At 51.7% G+C, this 20704-nt stretch overlaps 1 protein-coding gene across 1 annotated transcript; it reads right to left on the reverse strand.

Annotated features, from left to right (window-relative positions):
- TFAP2E (transcription factor AP-2 epsilon) lies at nucleotides 1-15852 on the reverse strand. The gene is made up of 7 exons (XM_024989861.2): nucleotides 15655-15852; nucleotides 15092-15568; nucleotides 14483-14534; nucleotides 5127-5349; nucleotides 3612-3730; nucleotides 2939-3080; nucleotides 1-1176 (listed from the first exon to the last, which is right to left on the reverse strand). The coding sequence occupies exons 1-7, from the start codon at nucleotides 15850-15852 to the stop codon at nucleotides 894-896; spliced, it is 1494 nt and encodes a 497-aa protein (XP_024845629.1). The 3' UTR covers nucleotides 1-893.
- Between the last annotated feature and the right edge of the window lie 4852 nt (nucleotides 15853-20704).

Here is a 20704-nt window from a genome sequence, read left to right on the forward strand (position 1 = left end):
TCCAGTGAAAGGTTTTATTAAGAGAATGAGAAAGCAGTCTGAGAGTTGGGGAGGTACACTGACTGCAGGGTCAAGAGAAACAACCGTAAATACAAAATCTCAGCCACAAACTCAGAGTCCCTGACATCCTTCTTCCCTCCCGGCCCACCCATAGCCCTTTGCGAGCAAAAACAGCCTCTCCATCCTAGCGTAGCTGCACATCTTGGTGTGTGAGCAGAAGACAATGAAACAAGAGTCCTCGGCTCACTGGTATGAATAAGCTGCACTGGACGTTTTTAAACTGTAATGATAAATAAATAGGACAGACAGCAACAGGACTGAAGTGCAGCCTGGATTCAAGTTATCCAATTTGTGCTTTATCTTCCCTGTTCCTTGAGGGGCCCTCCTGCCCACTTCTTCAGAAGAGTGGCAGCAATGCAAAGAATCCACTGGGGCCTTCTGCCAGCACCCCTTTTCTGGGGGTAGGAGACTGAGGTGAAGCACACCAGCTCCTCAGCAGCACCTCTGGTTTGTTCATTTCTCTCCTGGTCTCAGTAAAAACAGCAAGGCCTTGGCCCCTGGGGGCACCCATCACTGCCCAGGCACCCTCATGGGCAGCACTGGCCCCAAGAACCAGGCTTTTCTGTGCCAACCTCCTCTTCAAGCCCTTCTCAGCAGTCAAGGGGCAGAAGATTGCACACAGGAGGCAAGCACCTGGGTGCTTAACTTATCAACAGCACAAGAGGCCACTTCCCCTTCTCCAGCCCAGACCCCTAACTCATAGGCTTCTGGAGGAATGTTCTTTTTCTGGTCTGACTCCAGCCCCACCTTTGAATGCTTTCAGGCCCACCCCCAGGAGGAAAGACCTCATTTCAGATCTTGGGAGCCCCTTAGGGACGGGGCGGGGCAAGCAGTTACTTCCGATGTTTGGCATCCTTCTCTGACGCCTTGGTGTCACCGTGCCCACTGCCCGCACTGCTTAGAAACATCTTGTCCAGCCCCTTGAGTGACTCCAGTAAGTAGTTCTGGAAGGCATTGAGGGCAGCACAGATGGCGGGCCCGCCGAAACCATGGGTGATGAGGCTGAAGTGTGTCAGACAGCTCTGCACTCCCGGCTCCAGGATGAGCGCTGGGCGAGTGTTGCCCAGCGGTGAACGGTCCTGCGCCATCAAGTCTGCAAACTCCTTACAGATCTGCCTGGTGGGGGAAGGAGGGTCAGAGGTTAGAGACAGAGGTCTGAGTTCAGCTGGATATCATATATATGATTGCTGACCCAACAGTCTACAAATGATGATCATACCCATGTTACAGAAAATTAAATGAAGGTTCAGAGATGGTAACTGACTTGCCCAATATCACAGCTAATAAACAGCACATGCCAATACCCTACAATTTCTTTTCCTGTGGCTATTCTGCCCACATTCCAAGTCCAGCTCAACTCCTGCCTTGTCCAGGAAACTTTCCTTGATTCTCTCTCCTATCCACACCTGCACCCAAAACAGCCAATGCTTTAAGAGCTTTGTTTATGAAATTATTGGGGGAACAATCCAGAATCTGCCTTAAATAACTGAAATAATAGCAGTGAATATGAATTGAGGCCTGGATTCTGTGCCAAGCACACTGTCTATATCAGCTCACTTAATCTCACAACAAATCTGTATTGTTATCCCTGTCACATGGAAGAGGAAACTCGTTAAGTTTCTGACGATTAGATGACCTGTCCAAGTGACTAGGCTGGAAGTTGAATCCAACTCCATTCTGCAGCCATCATTCATTTCTCTATGCATCCTGTGTCCACCTCAGGCAGGAGAACCACTTGTGTCTTCCCTTTGCATCACCAAGGAACCCAGTCAGCATCTTAGACGTGACTGGGACCCAGGAAGGGCTTGGTGAGTTAGCTGATTAATGAGTGAGGTGGGTCCTGCCCTAGACACATTTCTCCAGCTCCAATATGAACAGTCTCAAAGGCCCCATGAGTCATGGCAGTCCCATGAGTCTGTGAGTCCATTTCTGCCTAGCGCATTTGAGGGAACTGTGAAGAAGGGAGGATGGAGTTGTGATATGAAGAACTGCCTTAGGTGGAAGGCCTGAATGTCATTCTAAGCGGAAGAGCAAGCCCAAGAATGGGAGGGCAGGAGAGAGCAAGAGGGTCAGGCGGAGTGGGTGGAGTTTGTGCAGACCACATTATGGGGGTCCTCAAAGGAGTCTGGATTTTACAGAATGGTGGTTTTCAAACTGCCCTGTCTGTCTCTTCTCGCGAGGGAACCCTTCCTTAAAACTAAATCTTCATCAAACATCAGTTCATTACACAGGCCCTGCAGCATCCCAATAGCACCTAGTTTGAAAATCAATGCAGTAACAGTGGGAGCCCTTGAAGGCTCTTGGGTAGAGAGTAGTGCATGTGCGGGGCAGGAAGGCTGGGGGAACAGAGGGGCGCTGGGGTAAATGTCCAGGAGTGAGACTAGGAGACCAGCGTTGCAGTGGCATGTGGGTGGGGTGAGGGAGGCATCCGTGAGACTTGTAGAGGGGTCAGGTGTGAAGTAAGGACAAAGTAGGGTCAACATAGGGGCCTGGCTGGGTGCCCTGATGGAGGTCACAGGAGCAGAGGGGCTGATTGACAAGGCTCAGGCATGGGGCGCAGGGCTAGAGACCCTCAGACCCTCGATGGGACGAGCTGGTGGTGCCATGGGGGCATGGTACCCACACCTGGGCTTCTGTGTAAGCCTGTCCTGACACTGTGTGTGTGACATACAGAACTCAGATATGCTCACATGTCTACGTGTGCCCTGTCACATGCAGCATGGAGCTTAGGTGTGTGCAGTAGATCACGCACCGTGTGTCCATCACAGGTACACGTGGTGCCCACTGTGCCCGCGCTCGGAGCCTGTGTTTGTGCCCTGTACCCATATGTGCCCGTGTAGGGTACCCATGGCAGCCTGTGCATGGCACCCTCACTCACTTGGCAGCCAGCAGCATGCTCTTGCGGCCATGCAGCTCCCCGGGGTCAGCGTGTTGTCGGCACAGGTACTCGGCAGCTGCCTTGGCTGGGAACTCGGTCTCACAGACGTAGCCAAAGTCTCGGGCCAGGTGTACGGCCTCTCCTAGGCGGAGGGGAGGCAGAGATGAGACATCACTACAGCCAGGTGTACCTCTGAGCCCGGAGCACAGCCTGGACCCTCCAACGTCTGGCCAGGGCTAGCCTCCATTCTGCTTCTATATATGTTTCTCTCTTCTTCCGATTCCCCTCTCAGCTCCAGTTGCAACCCCACTGCCCTCCCTTCTCGGAAGGCCTCTGAGCTCAGGGGTGGGAGCTGAGCTTGAGAACTCAAGATGATTGAGCTCAGAGTCACCAGCCTCCAGGGAGGGGACTCTAACCCCCTCATCTCTACCACATTCACACACTGGCCACTCTTCCTCACACACACACACACACACACACACACACACACTCTGCTGTACCAGCACATGCACCTGTGTGCTGCATATACACGTAAAGACTGCATGCATATTTCACACACACCCCTTACATATGGGGCACAGAGAACACACATATGACTAAACACGCCCTCCTGCATCCGAGACGGTCACACACAGTCACATTGGGTGGTGGCTCGTGGCCCCTCGGGCCTCACCCTCCACTAGTGAAGTCAGCAGGGTCACGTTGGCGGCCTTGCGACGGCCAGCTGGCAGGTTGAGCCCAATCTTCTCCAGCCGCTCGCGCAGGCACCGGCCTCCATTCTTGGATTTGGCCCTGGGCGTGCACACAGAGAGAGACACACACTATAAAGAGAGAATCATGGATGCTCAGTGAGCCAACAGGGCCTTGCTGCCTCCACCAACCCTGCGAGGCTTGGGCCTGGCCCTGGGGACACGCTGGGGTCTCCATCTGCCCGATCGCAATCTCTTCCTAATCTCACTGGGTTTGCAGCCATGATGGGAAAGGGGGCCCTACACCCAGCTCCAGGAACCGCCCAGAGACAAATGGGAAACACAGAGAGATACATGGGAGACATTGTCATACACACAGCTGCCCAGGGCACATAGACACACACACAGATGAAACGCACTGAGGACCAAGAACAGACGTGAACACCAATAGAGACAGACACACAGTCTCAGATGTCCAGGACACAGAAACACATGTCCACACCAAGCCAGGAGCCCAGGGACATTTGTGCAGACACCCATGGACTCATACAAGCCACTCTGGGATGCTCAGACACCAGGAATAAGGGGATATTCCCACACCTGCACAAATGCAGCTCCTACCCAAGGGTGCGTGCTCAGTCACTCAGTCGTGTCCGACTTTGCGACCCCCATGCACTGTAGCCCACCAGGCTCCTCTGTCCATGGAATTTTCCAGGCAAGAATACTGGAGTGGGCTGCCATTTCCTACTCCAGGGAGTCTTCCTGACCCAGGGACTGAACCCTCCTGCTTTGCAGGGGGACTCTTTACCACTGTACCACCTGGGAAGCCCCACCCAAGGGTAAGCATATACTCACACCACCCACAGAGTAGAACATACTCTGACCAACACATCCCACTGAAAGTAACAGGAAACTCACACTCATGGAAACATATACTCTTGTCCACTCCCTACACCACATACACATACAAGCACACATGCAAGCATGCACACAAACACTATCGTCAAATACATCAAAAGTCATAGTCCTGAAGCAGAAATACCTACCCAGGCACAAGGACATACGCAGAGACAGGCCCAATTATGAAGACAAACTATGGACCCCATGCTCCCTGCTCAGAACACACACACCAGAGAGGCCTGTACCTGACACAGGGAATGGGCCTTAAGTCCTGGGGGTCCTTTTTCTGGGTGGGGTGGGGGCTGTCCCTTCCCCTAACCCAGCCTTTCCATCATGCCCAATGTGGCTGAGTCCTGCATCCCTTCTTGGTACCCAGGCTCTTCTCTACTCCCGACCCTCCAGCCTGCAGACCCATGGGAGCTGCCAAGGACATAGGCCTGTCCAGACAGCATACATAATCCTCCTGGGAGACTGAGGTAGAGATGACCCTGTGTGTCCTGGGGTGGGGCCGTCCCCTTTCCAAACCCCTGAGGAAGTCTGAAAGGACCACAGGTTTTAGCCTTGACCCTGGGCAGGGAGCTGTGGGCTGGCCTTCCTACCTGCGAAGGACACCACCCAGGAGAGAGGCATTGAGGCACTCGGGAGGTGAGAGTCGCCGCTGGACCTCCCCCACCGTCACCTTGTACTTGGACGTCGAGCTGAGCAGAGAGAGCCGGCCGGGCACGGAGCAGAAGACCTCACTGGGGTTCGTGATGCCGCCAACCAAGCTGTCTTTGGCCAGTGAGAGGGCCGAAAGGCTGCTGGCTTTGGAGGGGATGGGGACTGTGGAGCAGAAGCGAGAGCAAGGGAGAGAAACACTGAGCACTGGCCAGCTGGGATGCGAGCGCGCTGCTGAGGTGCCAGCTGCGAGTCAGCACCGCGCTCACACGCTGTGCACACACAGCTGCTTCTGCACGTCCCAGCACCTTCCAGAAGGAGGTTCTACTAACCCTGCTTTAAAAGAGAAGAGACTGAAGCATGATGAGGTTAACGTGACTCACTCATGTTCACTCAGCCAATGGGTGGTGGAAATGAAACTCAAAACTTCTCTGGCTCTGGAACCCCGATTCCCTTCATTGAGTCAGGCTGGTTCCCTGTTAAAAATCAAACAGCCTCAGCAGTCTTGGGAGTTTGGGCATGCATGATCACAGAGGGTGTTGGAAATAGGGAAACGGAATGTGAGCTGGCGACTGGATTCCTGGGTCACTGCCAGATCACAAGGAGTCCCCGATTCCCTGCTCCCACTCACCTGTGATCCCCATGTCTCCCCCACCATCTCAGGTCAGTGAAAGGCCTGGGGGCTTTGGACTCCCGCATTCCAGAGACAGGGAGGTTATGACCCCATTAGGCCCCCAACCCTGGCCCTCTTCCAGCTAAGTCACTCTGGGATGTCAAGGAGTCCAGGAATAAAGAGACATCCCCTATTGTTCCCTCCTCCAATACTCTCTAATTTTGTACTAATATCTATGAAGGGCAGGGAAGGGAATCTGAGAAGTTTATTTTTTAACTCGCATTTGGACACTCTTGGCTCTAAAAGAAAGTCCTTCCCGCAGTCTAACCTCCACTCTCCTGCTAAGCCTCAGGGGGAAGGGAGAACGACTGAGGTACTTGTTTCCCCTTGGGCTTTTCTTCTTTCAAGGAAGTGAGAGCCTTAGTAGAAAAGGCAGGCTTTCTGTGTTTGGGGAGGGGGATCAAGTGGAGATCCTGAGGCCAAGAGTCAATGAGCACTCACTATACTATATACTGTGCTTCTACCAATAACCTCACTGAATCCTCAGAACAGAGGCTACGTTTATTATCCCCATTTTACAGATGAGAGACTGAAGCCCAGAGAGGTGAAATAATGGGCCTGAAATCATGTAGCCGATAGACTTAGTACCAGTAGTAAGCCCTGGACGGTGGTCTCAAAGGCGGCACTTGGCCCTCCAGTCATCTGGCAAAATGTTCGCTGAGCACCAGTGTGCGGGGAACTGTGCTAAGCCTCCGGAAGGCAGAGGCAAGCAAGCCTGGCCCAGTCCCTGGCCTGGCAGAGCCCCTCCAGCTTTCCCTTCTCTGAATGTGCACTGAAACCATCCCTGCCTTCGCCCAGCCAGAAACCTCAGTGAGGCCCTCCACACTGCCCTCTCCTACACCATCCCGCCCATCACCGTGGCCTAGGGCTTTCTTTTCCCCACGTGCCTGGATGCAGCCACAGGTATGGAGGGACACTCTCACTTCCCACCTGAATTTCTGCACAGCCCCTGCTCCAGAGGGATCTTTCTGAAACATCCATCACTCCCCAGCCTAGAACTCATCAGTGCCTGAGAATCAAATTCTAGCAATAGCTGAGCAGAATGATGCTGCCTACCCTCCAGTGAGTGCCAACCGTATACCAAGGGCTTCACATTAACAGGTCTATGGAGTAGATGGTACGTTCTATCCCCATTTCAAGATAAAGAAACTTAAAGTTCACAGTATTAATAGTTAAGCTGGCTCAGCAATAAGGAACAGAGATGGGCCTGGCCTCTGATGATGACCATAACTGTCATAGTGCCCTTCGTGGGACTTCGTTGGTGCTCCAGTGGTTAAGACACTGCCTGCCAACGCAGGGGACACGGGTCCATCCCTGGTCAGGAAACTAAGATCCCACATGTTGCACAGAGTGGCCAAATGTTCTTTAAAGTGGGACCTAGCTTGTGGTCCAGCCCTCCCTACCTATCTGCCTGGTCCTCCATCTGCCCTTTAGGCTCTCGACCACACTGTCCAAGAGCAATACACTCTGAGCCACATATATAAATTTATATTTTCCAGAAGCCCCATTTTTAAAAAGTGAGAAACACATTAAGACTAGTTTTAATACATTTTACTTACCCCAATAAATAAAAATATTATCACTGAGTCATACAATCAATATTTTGAAAATTATGAATGAGCTATTTTACATTATTTTCTTGTACTTGGTCTTCAAAACTCAACACATATTTTATACTTACAACACATCTTAATTTGGACTAGCCACATTTCAAGTGCTCTATAGCCACACATGGCCGGTAGATCCTACAGTGGACAGCACAGTTGGAGACTTCAAAGCGGGGAGCGCAGCAGTTAATAGTGAGATATGGGAGAGTGTTACCATGTAGGACACACCAACATTGCCAGAACTCTTAGCTTGTTCAGGTTTTTGGTTTGTTTTGTTTTTGCTGGTAAGACCAGAATTTGAGGTTTCTAGGTGATATCTCTGGATTATTTTTTTCACTGCACTGTGCAGCTTATGGGAATTTAGTGCCCTGACCAGGGATTGAACCCACACCCCATGCAATGGAAGCATGGAATCCTAGCCTCTGGACCATCAGGGAATTCCCTGGATTTTTAAACACTGGCGACTGATTCAAAAGTTTAGGGACATCCTTGGCGGTCCAGTGGCTAAGAACTAGATCCCATGTGTAATCTCGTATGCTGCAACAGAGATCTAAGATTTCGTATCCCGCAGCTAAGACTCACCACAGTCAAATAAAAACTTAGTTTACAAAAATGCATAGAAATGCACATTTTAAAAGGCTGAACTGTACTATATGTAAATTATACCTCAAGCTTGACTTAAAAAATAAAATTATGAATTAATAAATTAACAAGAAGGCCAAAGAGACTGTCCGGTTGCCCATGACTCCTAGGCAGAGGGAATGGTCAGAAGAATAGAAAATTCTTCTCTCCCCCAGCAGCCTCCTCCCTCCAGCTTTTATTAAAGTCTGGAGACCCCTGAGGCCAGGCTCTGTACCAGGAGGGAGACCAAAGCTGGGTGAAGCCGTTTGTGCATGTGCAAACAGGGACATATGTGAGCACACGTGTCATACAAATGTCTCTACATAAAAACTACATGCCCTGCTATACAGCAACGAGGGTGAACCTGTGCGTGCATACACTTAACAACAGTGAGCCCAGCTCTATACACACACGCTCTGCCCTTCTCCAGTGTTGCAGGAATGCAGCAGTGTACATAAGGATATCTGCAGGTGCTTTTGCTACTGTTGATATATTTAAACATAGAGCATATGCCAGATTGATGCAGACATAGGTAGTCTACAGCTAGCGTAGTGCAGGACAGGTGGACAAGTGTTTGTGTATATGAATTAGAGACTTTGCTGCTTCCCCCCACTTCCCCCACTTGTCTGTGTCTTTCCCCTCAGAGCTTCTTCCTTCAAAAATGATGGGTGTGAAGCCAGGGTTAGGCAGGGAAGCAGGTGGCCTGGGGAAAGAGCAGTCATAAAGGTGGGAATTAACTAGCACAGATTACAAGGCAGGGACACTGGCGTCTGTCTCCCATACCACAGTGAGTGCTGAAGCTGGTCTACTCATGGTGTCCCCCTGGTCATGCGTGCAGAAGCCATTCACATGTACACACGCCTGCAGACAAGACTCACACACACACAGCAAGTCTACACACTCTGTCCACAGGTGGGAGATACATTCTGACCACTGATTCTGGGGAGTGTGCCACAGATGCTCAGAAAGCTGGTTAAAACTGCAATTCTTTCTAGAATAAAATACAGGAGAAAAGCTTTCCTGACCTTGGATTGGGTAAAGAGTTCCTCATACAACACCAAAACATGATCCATAAAAGAAAATCATGAAATTGGATTTCATCAAAATAAAAGACTTCTGCACATGAAAAGATACTATTAAGAAAATGAGGGGCTTCCCTGGTGGTCCTGAGGTTGGGAATCTGCCTTGCAATGCAGGGGATGTGGGTTTAATCCCTGGTTGGGGAATTAGGATCCCCCATGCGGCAGAGCAACTGGGCCCACACACCACAACAAGTGAACCTATGTGCCACAGCTAGAGCCCATGAGCCATAACAGAAGACCCCTCATGACCTAATGAAGACACCATGTGATGCAACTGAGATCCCCACACAGCCAAATAAATAAATAAAAGCAAGAGTCTCTTTTAAAAAATGAATGAAATACTCTTGAATAAGATATCTGCAAATCCTATATCTTATCAAGGATGTGGATCCAGAATATATGAATTCTTATAATTCAATAGTAAGATAAATAACCCAATTAGAGAATATTCAAAACACGTGAATAGATGTTTCACTAAAAATGAGATAAGAGTGGCTAGTAAGCATATGAGAAAGAGCTCAACATCACTAGTGATTAAGGAAATGCAAATTAAAAATATACTGAGATACTCACCAGGAAGGCTATAATCAAACAGACAGACATATCAAGCGCAGATGACGATGTGAAGAAACTGGAATCCTCACATCTATTTGGTAGGAATGTAAAATAGTACAGCTGCTTTAGAAAACAGCTTGGGAGTTTCTTGAAAAAATTAAAGACAAACTCATAAAAATCCCGCAATTCCACTCCTAGGAACTCAAAAGCAGTGAAAACATGTCCACACAAAGATGCATTGTGAATGATCACAGCAGCATTATTCATGCTAGCCAAAAAGTGGAAACAAACCCAGAGTCCATCAACTGAGGAATGAATAAACAAAATCCGTTACATCCATACAATGGAGTACTACTAAGCAATAAAAAAGGGACGACCTACTAATAAAATCTACAACACAGATGAACCTCAAAAATATTATAAGTACAAGAAGCTAGATGCAAAAATTGGCATATTTATATATATGTTTCATTTATATAGTATGTCCAGTATATGCGAACATATAGACAGAAAGCAGATCAGTGGTTGCCTAAAGCTTGGAGTGGGAATTAGTTACAAACGAGAATAGAGGAATTTGGGGGGGGTGTTGGAAATGTCTTAAAACAGACTGTGGTAATGGTTACACAACTCTATAAGTGTACTAAAAATCTTCGAATTGTACTCTTCCAATGGGTGAATTTCAGATATGTAAATTTTACTTCAATCAATCAGTTTAAAAAAAATGAAGTCCCAGGGCCATACTTCCGGGGATTCTCATTCAGTAGATGTGAGATGGTGCCCAGGAAATCTTCATTTTCTTAAACAAGCACCCACTGTGGATTTGATGCATGTGGTTCCTTAGACCACACTTAGGGTACCACCAATCCAAGGCCTGTGGGGAGAGGGACAAGCAGGAGGAAAGCAGACAGGAGGGGTCCTGACCCTCCTCCCAGCCCACTTGAGTTCCCTCACCTTCCCCAGTGGGACCTGCTGGTTAAGTTTCCATCTCACCAACTGCTAGAGGGTTTCTTTTTTAAATATTTTAATTTCTTGGCTGAATCATGTGGCTGGTTTGATCTTAGCTCCCCAACCAGGGATCAAACTCATGCCTTCTGCATTGGGAGCTCAAAGTCTTAACCACTGGACCACCAGGAAGTTCCTGGAGGGTTTCTTTTATTTCAAATTTTAATTTCTTTTAATTGAGATATAGTTGATGTACACTATTACATAATATGCACGGGTACAACATAACAATTCACAATTTTTAAAGATATATTCTATTTATAGTCATAATAAAATAATGGCTATGTCCTCTGTGTTGTGTTGTCCTTGTAGCTTATTTTGTACTGAGTAAGTTTGTACCTCCTAATCCCCAACCCTACCATTCTCTCCTCCCTTTCTTTTAACTATAACTCCTACCCTTCACCGCCCTGTGGGTGCTATGCTGCCCTCAGGCAGAGTCCACAGTTCATTTGCACTGGTTTTTTAGTCTCATGCTGTGGCCGACGGTAGCCTGGGAGGCCAGTGAGGTAGGGTTGTAGAAGTGAGAGTCAGATTCCATCTTTGTGTAAAATTCTGGTATCCTGTGTATTGTGGATATACTTTGCATTCAAAAATTTAGAAAATATTGCGCTAAGATACATTATTTATCTTGATTACAGAGCTCCCAATCTTGCTTCAAGTGAGTTCCTCACTTATTTCACCCCAATCCTGGCCCTCCTTTGAAGCCCAGAAACTCCCCATTCCCCTTTTCCTTCCCCAGAGCCAGGGAAACCAGAGGAAAGGGTGACTGTTCACATCAGCCCCCGCCCTGAGAGTGGACAACAGAGCCCAGCAAGGGATTTCCCTGCCTGTAATTAGGCAACTACTCACTCTCCTTGGAGGGAAGGAGGAACACCTCAGTTCTCATCCCCAAACCACTCCCCTCCAGCTGTAACTGTGTGGTCAGAAACCCACAGAGATGTTTAACCTTTTTAAACCTGTTGGCCCTTTCACACCCAGGACCTCAGCCGCCCCTGACACAGCTGCCCCTCCCGCCAGGGCCAGGAGGAGCTGGAGGAATGAAGTCCTTGCTGCAGCTAGCCAAGAACGAATTTCTATAATTTCAGAGTTTTCCATAATTCTGTAACTCCAGGGCTTTCTATAAATCCAGGAGTGGGACGGTCCTCCATCGCTCCTGGCAGGTGCCAGAGGACTTCAGGACGGGACCGGGGCTCCCCAAGCCTTCGGAAAGACCCGAGGGCGAAGAAGGAAGCTAACCAACCGCGCCCACTTGGCTGGCGGCGTGGCGGGAGTCCCGCAGTGACTGCGGAGGGCGCAAAAGAAAATCACCCGCTGTGTGGGGCGTGGAGGCTCCAGGACGCAGGGCTTCAACTGGGCCACCTGCGTGGCCACGGCTAGGTCGCCCGTGCAAGCGCTTTCCGAGGCCTGACCTTCGCAGATGGGCTCCGCCTGTCTGGTTGCAAAGCCGCAAAGCGCCGCACGAACTCCGTCTCCTCCCCAAAGGCTAGCCGCTCCAGCCGCCAGCCAGAGGCCAAGTTCGCCGCTTGGGAACCAGCCTCTTCCTTCATTTGGGAGATCCAGCTCTCGCCCCTCCCTCTTGGCGGCACTGCCCTGGGCTGTGACTCTCCGTCCAGGTTGGGGCTCCCAGCGTGCAGTCCCTAACTCAGGTCGCCGGGCCACCCACGGGCTGACACTGCAGTCGGGCCGTGTGCGCGCCCGCGACGGCGACATCCCGAACAGCACGGGCGCCCACATCCATCCCGCACACTTGCGCGCAACATCAGCGCGCAACACTCGCGAATCCTGGCCCCATTCCCTGTGTTCTTGGGGCTGCTTTGGGGGATCCTCGCTCACCCATAGGACCCAGAATTTATGGAAGTTTGGGGCTGGGAGTTTTAGGCAGTTTTAGTTCCTCTTTGTAGCCAGTCTCTTGTCCTGGCTCTGAGCAGGGGACTGGGTTTAAGGTACTCAAGAGGCCCAGCTGGTTTTTCTACCCTTTCCCAAAGCAGAAATCCCCAGGTTCCTTGGGCTTCCCAGGTGGTGCTAGTGGTAAAGAACCCGCCTGCCAATGCAGAAGATATAAGAGACATGGGTTTGATCCCCGGTCAGGAAGATCCCCTGGAGAAGGGCACAGAAACCCACTCCAGTTTTCTTGCCTGGAGAATCCCATGGACAGAAGAGCATGGTGGGCTACAGTCCATAGGGTTGTAAAGAGTTGGACACGACTGAATTGATTTAGCACGTGCGCACCTCCCCCAGGGAGTCAGTGAGTCTAGGCCCCCCTAATCCACTGAGTCCGGGCAGGAGTCAGGAACTGGGAACTGAGACCGTGGAGATCATCTCCTGGTGGACGCAGCCCCGCAGCAGGCTCTTGCCACTGGAGACAAGTTCTTCCTTCCGTCGGTTTTGGAAAAATTCACTAAAGCAAGGCATTGGCCGCTAGCAAAGAGCTGGTTCTGACCGCACACCTCTGCTGGGGCTCCAGGCAGCCTCCCCAAACCCCTACCTCTAGGTAACACAGCCCGGGTACCTGGTGCCCCCTTCCCCCAGGTTCTGGGTGGGCTATCCCCTCATCTTTCCCCACACATACTCCAGGTGGTCCAGCTAACTCCCAGCCCCAAGTCTTGGAAATCCAAGTCCTGCCTGGAGCCCTGTCCCTCCCCACCCCACATGCTCTCTGGGAGGGCAGACTGAGCCCAGGCTTGAATTCACTGGTTTGAAAAACAGCTTGTGCCTGCCCTGGGCACTGCGGGCTTGCCTGTGTCCCCATATTCCTCTCTTCACCGCCCCCTCCCCAGATTCAAGGAGCCTGTTGGATGCCTGAGCTTCCTGTCTCTGTCTTTCTCACCTTTCTCTGTCACCGTCAGAACTCACAGGTCCCAAGAGCCAGTGGAGGGCAGATCTCAAACCCCTGGATTTTACTAGAGAGACACAAACACCCCGAAAATAAACAGGGAGCAACTCTCCATCCTTAGAGATCCTCAGTGCCAAAAAACAAGTTCCTGGACACAACAGGGACCCTGACCCCCCAAAGCATGGAAACTACACCAACATGATGGACACACATTATACACTCAACAGCAAGAGACACCAAGAAATACTAGAAAGACACCTAGGAAAGGAATATTTCAGACATGTACAGGATTGCAGACTCACATAGACACCAACACCAGGCCCTGACCCTCCTGCACAGGGCCTGACACAATATTCACAGACCCGCCCCCTCATCCTGAACACTGAAAGAGGCTCCCCAGTGGAGAAAAAATTCCCTAGGGAACCACAAGGCTCCGGAGGCCCTGCTGGGAAGGGAGAGGCAGAAAGAACCTGGCAGGCTAGGAAATGGTAAGGCTCCATAAAGTGGAAATCATTTAACGACATCCATGGGAATAATAGCACCCCTATTACCACCTCTTAGGAAACAGGGAAGTGGTTTAACTTGTTCTGCAAATTAACTCCAGATCTAAGAGAGTGCCCTCCCCCTTGGTAGGGAGAGGCCAGGCCCCTGCACAGGCTTGGCCGCCAGGGTAGCTAAGTGAGCGTGGTCGGGCTCGCAGGGCACCCGGGCTGGTAGGCTCTGGGGCCAATTCACCAACCACCCCAGCTGCCCAGGCTTGCAGCCTCCGCAGCCCCTCTACTGGGCCGAAAAAAGTGACCGGTGGCCACTGAGCTCGGCGATGCACATGAGGGACGCGCCGTAGGGAAGACGTTGGGTCTGTGTGCCAGGGCTTGCACCATCTCGCCCAGTTCTGCCCTGGCAGAGGCACGCCATTCTTCCTTACCTTTCTTGATCACCGACTGGTCCAGGAGGCTCATTCCCGGTTCGTCCATGGCCTGCAAATAGGACAGGGTAGTGGTAAGGGCGGTCGTAGACTATAATCTCTTGTCGCTTCCCAAGCCCCTGCCGTCTGCTCCGCCCAACGCGCACCACCGGTCGCCTGCGGCGGCCTCGGGCGGGACCGGGATTCACCCGCGCGCTCCAGCATTTGCGGCCGAGTTGGAGCCCTGGGAACCTTGCTGTGCAATTCACAGAGGCAATTTTGAACTTCAGGCAATTCCTCCGCTTCTCTTCGCTCCAGGCACAGGCTGCCCCAGTAGACCAGAACTGGCCATATGTAGATGCCCTACATTGCCCAGCGGAGAGGGACAAAGTGGTTCAGCCCCTGTACATTTCCTCGGCGAAGGGTCGCCGCCACCCAGACCCCAGGCTCACGGACTCAGAGCCAGGCCGCCTGAAAGGCCAGGCAGCGTCCAACTCAGGACGTGGGGCGCATCCTCGGCAGGCTGGGAGAAAAGTCGGGCGGGCTCCTGCACTGGCCACTCTTTGCCGCCCGCCAGGTCCTAAGTCACCGCAGCGGATGCTGGCCCATCCCGGACCGTTCGGGCCTCACCTGCAGGTCCTCCAGGCCCGGCGGGGCCGCCAGCCCCTGGAGGCCGAGGGGCGCGTCGGCCAGGCCGTGCGCGCCCTCGGTCAGGCCTTGCAGGAGCCGCGGCACAGCAGCAGCGGCGTAGTCACGGCGCGGGTCGAGGCCCAGGGCGCGGGCTGGCGGCGCCAGCAGGCCGGGCGGCTCGTCGTGGGCGCGGGCGGCGGCGCGGGGCGCGGCCCAGGCGGCCTGCGGAGGCTGCGGCTGCGCCAGGGGTGCCAGGCCGCCGTACGGGTCCCCTGCCAGGTGGGGAAAGGCGGCGGCGGCGTCGGGCGCCTGGCCGTAGGGCAGCGGCGGCTGAGGGTAGGGCGGCGGGAAGTAGGGCGGCTGGAAGTCGGCGGCGGTGGGCGTGTGGCACAGCGGCGGCGCCGGCCCGTAGGCCGCCTGGGGCAGTGACGACAGGCGGGCCCCGCCGGCCGCTGCGCCCAGCCCGTCGGGGCGCTCCTGGGGAAGGAATGGGGCGTGTCAGGCGATCCAGCGGCAACTGAAAGGACCCTCCTCATCTCCCAAGGGGCCGGCTGCCGTCCTGCCCGCTCCCGAGGCCCGAGGTCTATCTCTGAACAACCCGTGGGCGCGGGAACCTTGGGCTGGGGACAGTCCCGTGAGCACGGTTCTCCGCGGGCGCAGTCGCTGTGGCCCCCTCCATCCGAGATTTCGTTGGAGTGGGAGGTTTGGAACGGAAGGTCCAGCACCCAGGCTGCCCTATCCCCGGCCGGGCACGCCCCCATGCCCGAGACTACTCACCATGGCGGAGTAAGTGTGCACCAGCATGGGGCGGGCAGCGCGGGGCGCGAGGCGTGGCGGCGGCGGAGCCCTCGCCCGACGGCGAGCGCTGCGGGAAGAGGTGCGCGGAGCCTGCAGGACCCGCGGGCGGTCACTGTGCGGTGGCGGGGTTCAACCCAGCCCGGAGACCGACCGGCATCTGGTCCTCAGCAGTGGGTGCCCCCGGGCGGGTCCATGGGGGCGGGATGTGGGTCGGACGGGAGCTGATCGCACTTGGAAAAGTCGGTCAACGGGTGCCCAGCGCCCGCCTTCTTTCTCTGAAGGCAGCTTGCTCCATGCACTCCAGTTATAGTGGCGGGGGCGCGCGGGGCCTCCGGGGGCGCGCATTAAAGAGACATGCTAGGGCCGCTTTCTCCCCGCTCCCCAGTGACTTGCTCAAGAGGAGGCGTGGCTTTGGCGCGACCCCCTGGAGAGGATAGAGTCGTGGTTCCAATCTGCGCTGGTCTGAGCGCCTTCTAGGCTCAAAGCTCCCAGCTACCTTGAAACAGAGGAGAATTCGAGCTTGGGACACAAGGGTCTTGGTTTGCTTTGGCTCTGCCCCATCTTTGCCTTTGGAGCCAAAGCACTACCCTTCCTCGGCCTTAGCTTGCCAGTCTGTAAGATGGGTATCAGTCCTTTCTCTAACCACCTCACCCCATTATGGTTGAGGTGGGCAGTCCTGAAAGTGGAAGAGGTTTGTGAGTTGCAGACTCAAGCCCACTGGCTCCTGTGCAAACATATATCAGCGTATGAGTCTGTGTGTGTGTGTGTGTGTGTGTGTGTGTGTGAGTTGGGGGCCATCCCAGCCTCTCTGCATGTTTCTGGGAAAAAACCCCTCTGAGGGTGCTTACTTCACTCAGGCTTCCCCCAGCTGATAACTCCCAATACCTAGCCCAGGTCTGAGGAAGCTGGAGACACAAACTGACTGCACAGAGAGTTGCCTGGCACTGGGATTGGGCATGAGTTCAACCTGAGTAGGGTTCAAGGTATTTCTGCAGCCTTGAGGTCCTGGGCTGATTGAGCGTGGGTGGGTCATCTCCAAAGGATGTTGCCCGAAGCTGTAACTGACACCATATGGACCGTGTGCTGTCATTCCATTTACATGCATAACATGCACAGGCTGTGTGTTTGTGTATTACCAGGACAGGCACCGGCTGGCTGTCAAGTGTGTTCCAGTCTCTGCAGTCACTTTTGCTTTACTTCAAATCCCAGTCTTTCCTTCCTGAGGAAGAGGGACAAGAATTAAAGAAAGGGAAATGAGAGGGGGCAGCAAAGGATGAGATGGTTAGATAGCATCACCGACTCCATGAACGTGAGTGTGAGCAAACTCCAGGAGATAACGAAGGGCAGGGAATCTTGGTGTGCTACAGTCCATGGGGTCACAGAGTCAGACGCGACTTAGTGACTGAACAACAAGATGAGAGAAATGGTAAGGGGAATGAGAATTAAGAAAGCAGATGGAATGTTTAAAAAAAAAAAAAAGTTGGGATCTTCCCTGGCAGTCCAGTGGTTAAGACTTTGTGCTTCCATGGCAGGGGGTGTGGGTTAGATCCCTGGCTGGGGAACTTAAATCCCACATGCCACGTGGCACTGCCAAAAATTTAAAAAAAAAAAAAAAAATGGCAAGAAGATACTCCGACCAGGGCAGAGTAGGAATGTTGTTCAGTTGCTAACTCACGTCCGACTCCCCAACCGCATGAACTGCAGCTCACCAGGTTTCCCCATCCTTCACTATCTCCTGGAATTTGCTCACTCATGTCCTTTGTGTGGATGATTCCATCCAACCATCTCATCCTCTGTCACCCACTTCTCCCTCCTGCCCTCAATCTTTCCCAGCATCAGGGTCTTTTTCAATTAGTCGGCTCTTCACATCAGGTGGCCAAAGTATTGGAGCTTCAGCCTCAATCCTTCCAATGAGTATTCAGAGTTGATTTCCTTTAGGATTGGCTGGATCTCCTTGCTGTCCAAGGGACTCTCAAGAGTATTCTCCAGCACCGCTGTTTGAAAGCATCCATCTTCAGTGCTCAGCCTTCTTTATGATCCAACTCTCATATCTGTACATGACTACTGGAAAAACCATAGCTTTGTCTATAACGGACCTTTGTAGGCAAAGTGATGTCTCTGCTTTTTAATATGCTGTCTAGGTTTGAATAGAAATAATCACAACTTATGACATACTGTGTCAGACTGTATGCTAAATACTTGATGAATATTGAGTTATTTAATGCTCACAACAACCCTATGAGATAGAAACCCTTATCACCCCTATTCTCAGGTGAGATAAGTGAGGTACAGAGAAGTGACATGACTTGCCCGAGGTCAAGGAGCTAGCTGAGTGGCAGAGCTGGAGCAGTCTGCCTCTAGCCTCTTTCTGTGTTCAGAATCACTGTTATGTATTGCCTTAGATTCAGGTGCCTAGAATCTAGTCCTGACTCTGATGAACTGTGTGATTCTGAGCAAGCCCCCTTTCCTCTCTGATCTCAGTTTCTGCAACTTCAACAACAACAATATGGGAGGGAAGAGTGGACTAGATGTTTTCTTAGACCCCTTTCTAATGAAGTGGAGGATAAGAAAGTAAAGATTAAAATAGTGAGCTAGATTAGAGGAGAAAGGGAGATAGAGATTGGGAGGTGTGTGGAGGAGACCTGAGGGGTGTTTTGCAAAAGGCACACCTCGGGTGCAGAGCTCAGGTCTGGGTCATCTCAGTCTGGGAGGCTTTAGGGGAAGGAGGAGGCTAGAAACAGCCAAAGTTTCATCACTAGGAACTTTCCAGAAGCTGAAACCACCAGCTAAGGTGATAGAGAAAGCAAAATTGGGCAGCAATTTTGCAACCTCATGCCCAGGGCAGATAAGAAGTCAGGAGTATGTGTGTGTATATCTACATGGATGTGGGGGTCTGTGGGGAGACCCCTCTTCCCCACAGGACACTAGACATCAGGCTCCAGGACAGGTGTACGTGTGACAGCACGTGCATGCAGGTCGGTGGATGCCTTTGGGAAACGTCCAGGACCAGTGAGACTTATGATGCCTGTGCCAGCTCTGGGCATCTCCTGCTCTCCCCAGTAGGCTTAGGAAGGCCAGAATGACCAGAAAAGCTGCCTGCCCAGTGCCTTTCCTCACCCTACTTCCTTGCAGTTTAAGACAACTCCTTCCTGCTTATTTCTCCTCTTTCCTGACCCTTTCTCAATCTTCTCTTCTATCTCCCCTCTTTTCAACCACACCCTAAGGTCACTTATTCATCCTGAGTTGTAGCTTCTACCTTTTCTTCCTAGCTACCCTCTTCACTAGTGAGTTCATCCCCTTTCAATACTTTAATGACTCCCTGCCCATCGTTATCTACCAACCTTGTTATCTCCAGTCTGTATCTCTCACTAGAAATCCAGACCCACAGGGGCCATTGCCTACTGGCTATTCCCTCCAGACAACTTGTTGCAGCCGAGACCTTCGGAACCCCAAACTGAAGTCAAACATCTCTACCACCACCACCAACTCCAACCTGCTTCTCCTCCCATGTTCTAGAGTTCTGTAAATGGTACCGCCATTCTTCAAATTAAAAAGAGCCATCCCAGGCTCTGTCCTTTGCCTCACCTCCATAAGCTACTAGAGTCGGTAGCCTTTCCCTTCTCCAGGGGATTTTCCCAACCCAGGGATCAAATCCAGGTCTCCCGCATTGCAGGTGGATTCTTTACCAGCTGAGCCACAAGGGAAGCCCCTAATCCTCATAGAGGATCATCATTTCTAATTCTTAAACATCTCTCTTCATCCTCTGTCAGCATCTTAAGCTGCCATACTCTTCCTTTTAGACAAGTTGTTCTCAAAGTGTGGTCTCTGACCCAGCATCACCTACAACTTCTGGAACTTGTTAAAAGTGTCAGTTCTTAGACCCCACCCAGACCTACTGAATTAGGAACTCTGGGCAAGGGGCCCAGCCATAAGCCTGTGAGGTGACTCAGCAGTACAATAAAGCCTGGGAACCACTGCCTGGACCATTGCAACAACCCCCTACCTCAAACTGGTCTCCTGTCTTCTTTCATTTCTCTTCTTCAACAAAAGTGACTGGACCATGTTACTTCCTGGCTGAAAACTCTCCTGGGGCTCCTCATGGCCCATCTTCAAAATTGAAAAATTGAACAAAAAAATTGAAACACCGTAATTGGCATTTTAGGCTCTTTGCAGCTGCAACTAATTTTCCTTTCCTGCCTCATGAACCAGTTTACAAGAAGAAAGTTGAAACAGAAAATATGTCTAGTCTAGCGCTGGGTTTGGTACACAGCAGGTGGTGAGTAAAGGCTTATTAAATAAATGATGAATGAATGAATGGGTGAGTTTATGAATTCCTCAGCCTATTCCTAAGCTCCTTTAGGAAGATTTCTAAATGAATATGTCTTCCCAGGTGGCTCAGTGGTACAGAATCCTCCTGTCAATGCAGGACACACAAGAGACACGGGTTCGATCCCTGGGTCGGGAAGATCCCCTGGAGTAGGAAGTGGCGACACACTCAGTATTCTTACGTGGAAAATTCCATGGACCGAGGAGCCTGGCGGGCTGTAGTCTGTGGGGTCACAAAAGAGTCAGATACGACTGAGCATGCACACATGTGAACATGACTCTGGGTTACTAGACATAGAGCCCAGGTAAAGTGTGGACAAGTCACATTATGATCAGTGAGTGATTTTGCTTATGGCTTCTGAGGAGAGGGATGTTCTTCATGGTTTGCTCTTTGGAGGATCCTCAAAATTTCCTGGTTGCAGACTCTATTCCCTTTCTTGTCCAGGACCTCCTCACTTTCTGAGGCATGGAGGTGGGCATTGCCAGTTG

The sequence above is a fragment of the Bos taurus genome, chromosome 3, assembly GCF_002263795.3.
Source record: "Bos taurus isolate L1 Dominette 01449 registration number 42190680 breed Hereford chromosome 3, ARS-UCD2.0, whole genome shotgun sequence".
Lineage (NCBI taxonomy): Eukaryota > Metazoa > Chordata > Mammalia > Artiodactyla > Bovidae > Bos > Bos taurus.